Below are 9,808 nucleotides of genomic sequence, written 5' to 3' on the forward strand. Positions count from 1 at the left end.
TAGTTGAGTTTGTTATATAATGGCAAGAGACGCCATTGTGTTGTTATTTTAGCTACAGGTGCAGCTTTTTCATTCAATGTAACAAAGTTAACTGAAAGCTAAGAAGGTATGTTTTTGAAAATTCGATGTGAACTAGCGTAAAAGTCAAGTTTGGTAAAGTCATTTGGTCATTTTGAGTAATGTAGTGTGGTCTGTGTGTTATATAAAGGACAATGGCCAGATTAATGCATTTAAAAAGAGCGCCAACAGCTACGTCAGTCCATAAAGGCACCCACACTTAATAGTCAGTAGTGGCGTTTCCATAAACTTAATCGAATTAGGGAAGCGAATTATCAGAAATACGTATTAAGACAAAGCGAATTTAGCATGTTTCCATTTGCGGGTGTCATTCGAATTAGCGACGTCGCAAGAGTTGATCGGGCTGATTTTTATCAGACCGAACCTGAGCACTGCACCGTCTGGCGTCTGCACGTCTGACTGCTGTGACTCGGTCGCTGTCTAGTAGTGGGAAGAAGGTGTTATCATCATCATGGCCCCAAATAACTTTTAAATACAATTGGCGACGAGTCTCTTACGAAATTGGCAAAAGTTCCTCTCAATACATAAAGCTATCGGTTCACCGGGAAAACCGCGGTCGCGTCGCTGCAGTTGCACAGTGCATGTTTTAGCGTCCTCTGGAAGGTCAGGTGGCCGATCTGCAAGCTCTCAACACGGCGCGGAGACGTGGATGCGAGCTGCTGCATATATCTATGAGCTGCTGTGCCTGTGAGCTTGTAGATTGGGCACGTCAGGCACGCAACACCGTGGGATGGGATGAGGAAGGGTTCGCTCGCCACCGATGGCTTGAGGTGAAAACGGGAGGAATTTACACATGGTCCGTGTCACTCCGTGTGTACCGAGGTTTGTTTTGTGGGCTGAATTTTTCAGACCGAGAGACGTGAGGGCACTGCTGTGACTCGCTGCACACGCATCCCGATTCCCGACCCAGAGCCAGTCGCGACGCACCGCCGCGGAGAAAGTGCGGCCGGCGGGAGCACAGAGCAAGCGACCCCGGCCGGGGCGCCCCGAGTCCCCGAGCCGAGGCGGCCGCCCCCCCGCCTGGTTTAGTCCTCCGGGCAGACTGCATCCTGCAGCGTCGCAGATGCGAGCTTGTACGGCCACTTTTTCCACGCGCAACGCGGTGTGATGACGAAGGGGCACTCCGTGTGTAACAACCGATTTGTTTTGTGGGCTAACGCTATACAATGGACGTTAATTAAGCGGCGGGGGAAAGTGTTATTGGAGGACGATATGGACCAGAACGTCATATTTTATTCGCATTTATTGTCTGACCCGTTTCCATTCACTTAAGCGAATTTAGTTTATTCGATTAACCCTCAAAATCCTCCTCCTCCAAGCGTATTATCTTTTTTGCGGATAATGAAAGTTTATTCGCAAATTGAAGTGTTTCCATAAAAAGATTTTGCGATTAAGCCGTTAATGCGCAAAAAGTAGCTTTATGGAAACGCCACTATAGAGAATGTTTTAGATCCATTTGAGAATACACTTTGACTCATTTGAGCTCTGAATTTTCCAGAACATGTGAAAAAGGATGTGCTGTCAGTAAATGGAAGACGGTGGAAGCCAGTGTTAAAGAAAAGTAAGTTATCGTGTGTGTGTGTGTGTGTGTGTGTGTGTGTGTGTGTGTGCGTGCGTGTCTAATATGTGTACAATTTAATTAACTGCTGTATGACTACAATTTTGATAGACCAGCATTGTGATACAAATAAAATGTCAGTAGGCTACAATGGAAAATGCTCTTTTTAGATGGTTTTATATCAATGGTGAAATCGATGTTTGACAAGAATTGGACAAATGTTAAATATTATAAACATTTTGCTGACCCTACTGTACATACTGTAACCCCTTAAAACCTGGAACACATTATCAGGCATTATTACTTTAACCATTATTATATGCTTTACCTGGGCTATTGAAATAGCAGATATACAAGCTCACAGCACGGCACCGAGTGCTGCACTGCAAGCTTGTTGATATCTTTAACATTTGTGCATATCTTATCAGGTGTTCAGGCCTGGTGATGAGGTGGACTTTCACGCCTTAGACTCATACCATTTGGAGGGTAAACACCTCATTACAGTGATCCATCACCCTTTCAAGCAGTTGAGTAAGGTAAGAATGGTAATTGGTAAATGGTTCATTTATATAGCACCTTTTCCTAGAGCGCTTTACAATGTAGTTTACATTCTCCCATTCACACACACACACGTTCAGGCACCAATGGCAGAAGCAAACATGCTAGGCACCAACCTAATCCTCAACAGAAGGGTTTAGGCAGCTCAAGGACACTTTGACACTCATCCAGGGGGTGTCACAAGGCACTGATCATATTGCAATCGTACCCTAATATTTTGTTTATTTTTGCCGTAGATAATGAAATAGATGGTCCTACTCTTCTACAGATGACTGAAAGAATGAGTGAGCGAATTAAAGACCAAGTGAAATTCATGTCTGCTTTGGAGCAGTTGAAACTGTAAGTTAATTACGGTATACATTGAGTCTACTCTACATCTGATGTATTTCAGACTTTGAAATTCATAAGATGATATTAATATATAAAAACTATTAACTTCTTTGCTTGAACTAAGTTGTTTTTTCCCCACTCTACTTTTTACAGTGGAAAAGAAGCCCCTGTGATCCAGTCAGCCCCAGCAGCAGAAGCAGTCCTACCAATGTTGAGCAGCAGAGTTAGGTTTCCTCCAGCAGTCCTCACTGCATTGGCCAATAAGGATCCTGCTCTACGGTCACATGGAAAAAACAGACTCAAAAACATGTTTATTCAAGCATTGTTTGACCACTTGAGCGAAACATGTAAGCCATACATGTAAGTTGATATCGTCATCTATAACTGCGTGTCTCTATCTTATCTGTCTATTTATTTATCATATATCATGTCTCTATTTATACAATGTAATAATTAATAGACATCTCTATCCCTAGATTTATGCATCTAGCCATATCCAATTATCTATCCGTAGTTCTCAATTGATTTTCATTTCAAGGAACCCCATAATCTGTTGTATATTTTAAATGGTCAATTTACAACCCCATGCCATGGCATTGGTCTGACATTTCATTGTTCCTACATTCCATTAGTCTGAATCTGGTGATGTTAACCTGGTGAAAATACTATGCTTAAACCTAAACCTAACCTCAGTAAAACTGCCTAAACCTGACCCTAACCCTAACCTCAGTAAAACTATGCATAACCCTAACCCTAAAACCCACCCTAACCAAATTAAGACTGAGATGTAGGACTTGTGGGCACCTGAGGGTCCCTGAACCATACTTTGAGAACCACAATTTTATATTTATCTAACCTCTAAGCTGTCAACCCTAATAGGTTATCGGGTGCCTTTGTGTTTAATCATTCTGCTCACCCAGGGAAAATAACTGCTTCTTATGTTTATCACTGATAACTTAATCAGCCCTAGAGCTGATACACCAGTAGATGACATCACATCAGTGCAAACATAAAAACATTAAAAAAAACATAAAAAGTGTCACTGCATGATGCACTGTCACATGAGTGACCTCAATGTCTTTGTATGTGTCTTTTTATAACTTGTAGGTATCCAGGACACGATGGATATGTGGAGGTCCTCAAATCTGTCCTGTTCAGCTTCCCTTATTTGAAGGAACCTTATGGAACTGGATTTGTAAGTTTTAGTTCACTGTTATGTTTTTGTTAATACACGGGTGTGCATGCGTGGTCAAAATGAATGTTGCGTGGCAGATCAAATAAAGTGAAGCGCTCTTGCGCACCTGCCGCTATACGTTTTTTTATATATATATATATATATATATATATATATATATATATATATATATATATATATAGTAGTGTCAGTTACAAGCTAGTCACAACTAACTTCCTGAAAGTAGACTTGGAAATAAAACTAGTGGTGACTAATCATTACAAGTGGCTCTTATTTGAAATCTGGCAAAACATTTTACCTGATGGTCATTTGCTCACTGGTAAAAATGTTGTCCAACCAGGTGCAAATCCTTGGTAGAAGAGGACAATTACATAGTCCTGCTTTAAATAGTGATCACTGTTTTGAATTGGCTACCTAAATATCATTTACATTATGTTTAATATTTATCTTATGTTACGACTAAAAATGTACATTGACCAGAGCTTGAACAAGTAAACGGTAAATATTCATCTGGAAGTTCTCAACTGATGCTATTTTATTTTTTATTTTATTTTTTCTCTAGGATGGCCTGCATTATTCCTTGAGGAACAAGTTTAAAAAGGAAAGACGGCCACTAGTGAACGTGGAAGAGATTGACAAAAGGAGGCAGAAATACTCTGAAATACTCTGAAAGTGAAATCACTGTCAAGATGGATGGTCATGATAATGGACAATGGAAGCGTTGACATTTCAATGGCACTGGGTGCTGTGTTGGGAATCTTTCATTTGTACAACATAGCGTATCCAGCCCAGCTAAAAAAAAAAACCATTTGCTTTCATTGAGGCATTCATCTTAAAACTCAACATTTCAAAATCCAAAACATCCAAAGTGCCCCTCTCTGTGAGGAAGGTAGCGAATGCACTAAATCTGTAGGATGCCACTGTATGGCAACTGTGTAGGCCAGACATGGGCAACTGGTGGCCGGGGCTACATTCGGCACCCGTCTTCAATTAATGTGGCCCACAGGTTTATAGCTGTTTAAGGACTAGTATTAAAATGTTATTGTCTTTGTCCAATGCGATTGTATAAGTTCATAAAGTAATATGATGTTAACTAAATGCATGCAATTCAAAATAGATCGTCTACTTTTGTGTGACATACTATTGATTAAGTAGTACATTCATTTACAGGAAACAAAGTTCAAATATGGAGAGACGGCAACAATATGCAATGTGGCCAGATGGAATGAGTTTGACAATATATTGGCCCCCTCCATTAAAGTTGCCCACCCCTGGTATAGGTGGTTGAAAGGGTAGTGATGTCTTCCCAAAGGACAACCCCTTAGTCATGTAAATAGGTTCTACATGCACTATTTATTTATTTCTTTATTTGTGTATGCATTGTTGCACAGCTCTTAATAGTTAATAGTTTTGTAACTGATGTTTGGTAAATAAAATTCTAAGTTATAACTAATCTTGTGTTCTTCTTTTCCAACAAATGATATTTTAAAGTGTAATGAAACATTTAGCTGAAGAACCATTTTGTAGCTGAAGAACCATTATAAATAACCATTTTCCAAAAGGTTCTTCAGAGAACCTTTTTTTGACATGGTTCTTTGAGGAACCAGAAACGGTTCCTCGAAGAACCATTTTTTGATGGTTCTTTGAAGCACCTTTAATGGTTCTTTATCGAACCATTCGAATAAATGGTTCTTTAAAGAACCTTGGTGAAAAAGGTTCTTTGTGGAACCAAAAATGGTTCTTCTATGGAATCGCTCTGAAGAACCATTTTTGGTTCCAGTTGGAACCTTTTTTTTTCTGTGTGTGAGGCAAAACAACACTTGTGATTAACTGAGTAATAGGCCTAGACATCCGTCGCCGTCGGCATTTATGTTTGTTTTTTTAGCCAGCATACCATAACTGAAACCATAAATAGACATGAACGGGCACAGACATGACTGATTTGTGAAATTTGTTAATTAACTGTTGGCTTTGCATAATTTGGATTTATAGACGAATCAAAATAAGGTGCCTTACCATATGCATTAATAGTTGTCTCTCAAATTGTATCCTGCATGTGCTGCAATTTGATAGCGATATCCGCACATTTATATCCGTTTCACTTTATTTTGAGCGGTCCGTCTTTATCAAACCTTCATGTCACGTGTCAAATTAGTCTAACCATTTTACTCTCCTTCTCAGTATTAAATCGTGAGCTGTACCATATGCTCTGAATTAAGGTATAGAGCCAAAACTAAAACATGAAGTGAAACTGTATAGATCTAATTCAGCGCGTATTTCTTTTATCAGGTTGCTGATTGATAATGCTCCCACGTAGACGGATGGTCATCATAAATGAGCCGTTTGATTTAAAAAAAAAACTAAATTCCACTGAGAAATTACCACGCCCAAATTATAGATATCATAACTTGCAATGAATGTTTAAAAATGCCTAAATAAGCGTTTATAGCTACATGATAAACTCAACTCAACAATCAAACAAACGTGGGTCTTGTCACGAAGGTCATGAGGCCTGAAATATAGGCTGCTGCCTACCACACTCGACGGCTTTTGGTTTCTCAAATTTTAAAAATAATCATGCCAAGAAAATGATAGTTCAAAATGTTTTAATGAAAAAGGTCTTGAAAGCAAATTAACATCAACAACTGTGATCATCTCGCTACATCAAGAAAGTATCTATACAAAAATAGGCCTACTGTATTAATGTAGAAATGTGCACGGGAACGGGTCTTGGATATTTAATTTTCTTTTTTAGTTAAAAATAGAACAAAGAACACATATCGAACTGTCCTATAAGGCAGACTCAGTCAGACTGATTAATCGTTAGACGAAAAAGTGCTTGAGAAACTTCAAATTAAATGGGAGACAAGTATAGGATAAGCCTTTGTTTTAACGGGAATAGCGCATTAATCAAGGCATATTATCGTCCGACTCCAATTTGTCTTTTGAATTTGAAAAAATCAATAATGCTCCAATTCCAACTTTAAAATGTATAGCTACATTTTTTTATAAGTATTTTCGCACATTTGACACTTGAAAATCGACCATGAAGCGCTGTACAAAAGGTAACTATTTGCAGCAAATGACACATGCAAGTTGCAACCGTTGCATTTTACCCAACGAATGTTGTGAATTGACTTCATTTAATTTGGTCAATACATTAAATAGATGTCCAGATTTTTTTATATAATATATACACATTCTGTAATTTTCCTTTATACATTAGATACAAAGCTGTTATGTTTAATCACACTATATTCTTTAGACATCAAAATGATTATGGTACAAGCTATAAAAAAAAAAAGAAAGAAAAAACAAAAGTGACAGAAGACACATTGAAATGACATAAATCATCTTTTGTCTTTGAAGAAGCCTTGTGAAGTGCTGCTCTCCTTGATGGTGACGGTCAAGAAGTTGGTGGTCACGTCTGTGACCAGGACCTTCTCCATGTTGCTGCGGGACGGCCTCCACGTCCCTTCGTCCATGTCACCGATGACTCGGGTCGGGGAGGGCCTTTCCAAGAAGCAAGGCTTTCCCGTTTGACAAAAGTCACTGGACTGACCGTGGTTAGTTTTGGACTGGTGTTTGAAATGTGCAGGCACTAGGTAATTGGAGCCGTCTTTGGCCCGGTGTGTCTCTGAGCCCGTTCTGTGTTGCTGCAGACTGCGGTCTGTGTAGCGCTGCTGCTGGTGCGAGCTTCCGATGGAGATGGCCCTGCTGTGGGCGTGGTGGTGGTGTTTATGTCTGTAGCCGTGGTTCTCCTGGTGTCTGTGGCCTAGTTTAATCAGCCTCATTGCAGAGCCCCTCTCCTCATCGCCGTGAAGCTTAGCCACTTTGTGGGGGGGGCTGTAAATCACCAGCTCCTCCGCTCTCCTCTTAGGCGTGTCGGAGACCGCAGGAGGTCTGGCGGCGGCGTCCTTGAAACGGAGCTTGGGCTTCGGCCCTCTCTTTTTGGGCACGTGAACGAATCCGTCCGGGCCCGTCTGCTGGTCGCGGGCCAACTCCGGAGGGCGGACGCGTACGCTCTCGCCACGGTTGACGGTGCTGGGTGGGAAGATGGTAGGAACGACAGCTCTGAGGCCCTCTCTGGCCCTGGGGGTGACGACTAACTCCGGACTGGAGTATGTGTTACGCAGCCCTCTGACTGCCTCACTCCTGAACTCATAAGACTTGGCTTTAGCTTTAGCCTGTGCCTACATGAGGAAAACAAATATAATAATAAGACAAATTACAAACAATGATGACAGGTAGACTGCATTTGTGCATTAATATCAGTTCACTTAATTAACTATTAAAGATTAATACTGCAAGAAACCAGATGTTTATAAACAGGGTGAAGCGTTCATGAAATTCCACTTTCTCTATAGCAGCTTTGTTCAAAAGATTCTGTATGACATTTCTTGATAATTAAACGACTATCACTACCCCTTCGTGGACAACTTGAGGCACTTATTAACAATGTACATATTTATTCAGTTTAGTTCACGTCGGGTGTTGCAACAATTGGATCTATTTTAGCGCATTGGATCTATTTTAGCACAGTTTCAGCAAGCCATATTTCAATAAAAAAAAACTGTTTGCCAAATGAACAGGACATTAACAGACGGGATATAGGCTATTTAAGTCATTCCTAATAAGCATTCGCTGAATGCCAACAGGCATCGGTCAGATTTGACAGACAAAAGACCGAAATACACAGCGCTGAATAGGTAGGACTGATTCGCATAATGAAGCACATTCATGCAGGGACATTTAATGGAGCGTGAACCGATGTCAATTTGCAAGTGCATAAAGTGTATAAGTAACGAGTTGGCTAATAAGTGTTTGAAATTATTGGGTGAACATAAGATTTATTGGTATTTCTACAGCAAGGAGTCGTTCCCATGATTTATGTCGCACAAAACGTACCTTGAGCAAGAACGTCTTGGGTTTTGGCCCTCTCTTTTTGGGCCCGTACAGTTCCCTTTCGCGCTCCCTACGAAATGATCAAAACACACCCACGGTAAAGTGTCAATATGGACAGAGAGACGGGCACACGCATTTAATATTTGTCGTCCGCCTGAGCCTGATGAAGGCCACTCTTCATCTTACGGTTCTTACCTCTCCTCGAAAGCGACGAAGAGACGCGAGTCCAGGATATTCTCCTCTGGTTCCCAGGTGCTGTATCTGTGGAGGAAACACGGAGAGTGGTCACGGTTCACTGGCCGATGCACTGGAAAAACAAGCGCACACTCGGCCACACACACTACCTCAATGGCCCTACAGCGTTAGCTCGCAAGCTAACCATTTCCAGCGTGCAGCCTGCAATGACTTTGCCACTAATCCAGAAACCTCGCTAGCCTTCAGCGAGCTAACGAAATGCACAGCTGAAAAAGACCAGACACATAAAATGCGACGGTCCGGGTTATGTAAATGACACAGAAAATGTGAGCGGACTTACTTGGGAGACCAGCCCTTCCATTTCACCAGATATTCCATTCGACCCTATAAAATGCCATCGGAAATAGAAACAACACTTGGGTTAGCAGGCAAAGTGAGGCTGGTGCTGTTGCATTATAAATACAGCAAAAACACGCGGCGAGCCGCCTCGCACTCACCCTCCTGATCCGCCGTTTGATGATGGATTCTGCGGCGAACACCCGCTCTCCGACGGCAGACAGCTCCATGTTTACTGCGTCCTGTCTACCGTTAGCCTGCTGAACGCTAGCTGGCTGCTGCTGCTGCTGGAAAGAGATTTTTCTCCCCAGCCCTCTTCTTACTCTCGCTCGCTGACTGAATTCCCGACAGACCATAATACTCTCGAACCGAGGGCGACGTCATCACATTTTTTTTAAGGCGTTGCTAGGGAACCGCCGTCGGTGGAACCGTTTGCGGGCCGCTCATTGGTCCAGCCGTTGCTACGTGCCCCGAGTTGCTAAGTGAGGAGGAGGAGCGAGCGAACGACAGGACTGGTGGAGGAAAATGGTGGCTTCTTTCGCGCGGTGGCTCGATTTCGCGCAATATTTTCTGAGATTTTCCAAAACAAGTCATCGTTCAAAAAGGGCGCACGTGACGTTATCCGTCACGCAAAAGGTGACTTTTGAAAATAC

General features: G+C 41.7%; 1 protein-coding gene and 1 long non-coding RNA gene across 2 annotated transcripts; one reads left to right on the forward strand and one right to left on the reverse strand.

Moving 5' to 3' along the window:
• The first annotated feature begins 1,576 nt into the window (after positions 1 to 1,576).
• On the forward strand, positions 1,577 to 2,870 carry LOC308281184. Its single transcript, XR_013961819.1, has 4 exons — positions 1,577 to 1,639; positions 2,065 to 2,172; positions 2,431 to 2,533; positions 2,678 to 2,870. It is a non-coding gene; the product is annotated as an uncharacterized lncRNA (long non-coding RNA).
• Positions 2,871 to 6,380: 3,510 nt separating this feature from the next.
• Positions 6,381 to 9,473, reverse strand: cbx8b (chromobox homolog 8b). The gene is made up of 5 exons (XM_080721075.1): positions 9,317 to 9,473; positions 9,160 to 9,203; positions 8,820 to 8,885; positions 8,628 to 8,694; positions 6,381 to 7,912 (listed from the first exon to the last, which is right to left on the reverse strand). The coding sequence occupies exons 1-5, from the start codon at positions 9,383 to 9,385 to the stop codon at positions 7,070 to 7,072; spliced, it is 1,089 nt and encodes a 362-aa protein (XP_080577201.1). The 5' UTR covers positions 9,386 to 9,473; the 3' UTR covers positions 6,381 to 7,069.
• Between the last annotated feature and the right edge of the window lie 335 nt (positions 9,474 to 9,808).

Source organism: Nannobrachium achirus, assembly GCF_963921795.1.
Source record: "Nannobrachium achirus genome assembly, chromosome: 3".
Lineage (NCBI taxonomy): Eukaryota > Metazoa > Chordata > Actinopteri > Myctophiformes > Myctophidae > Nannobrachium > Nannobrachium achirus.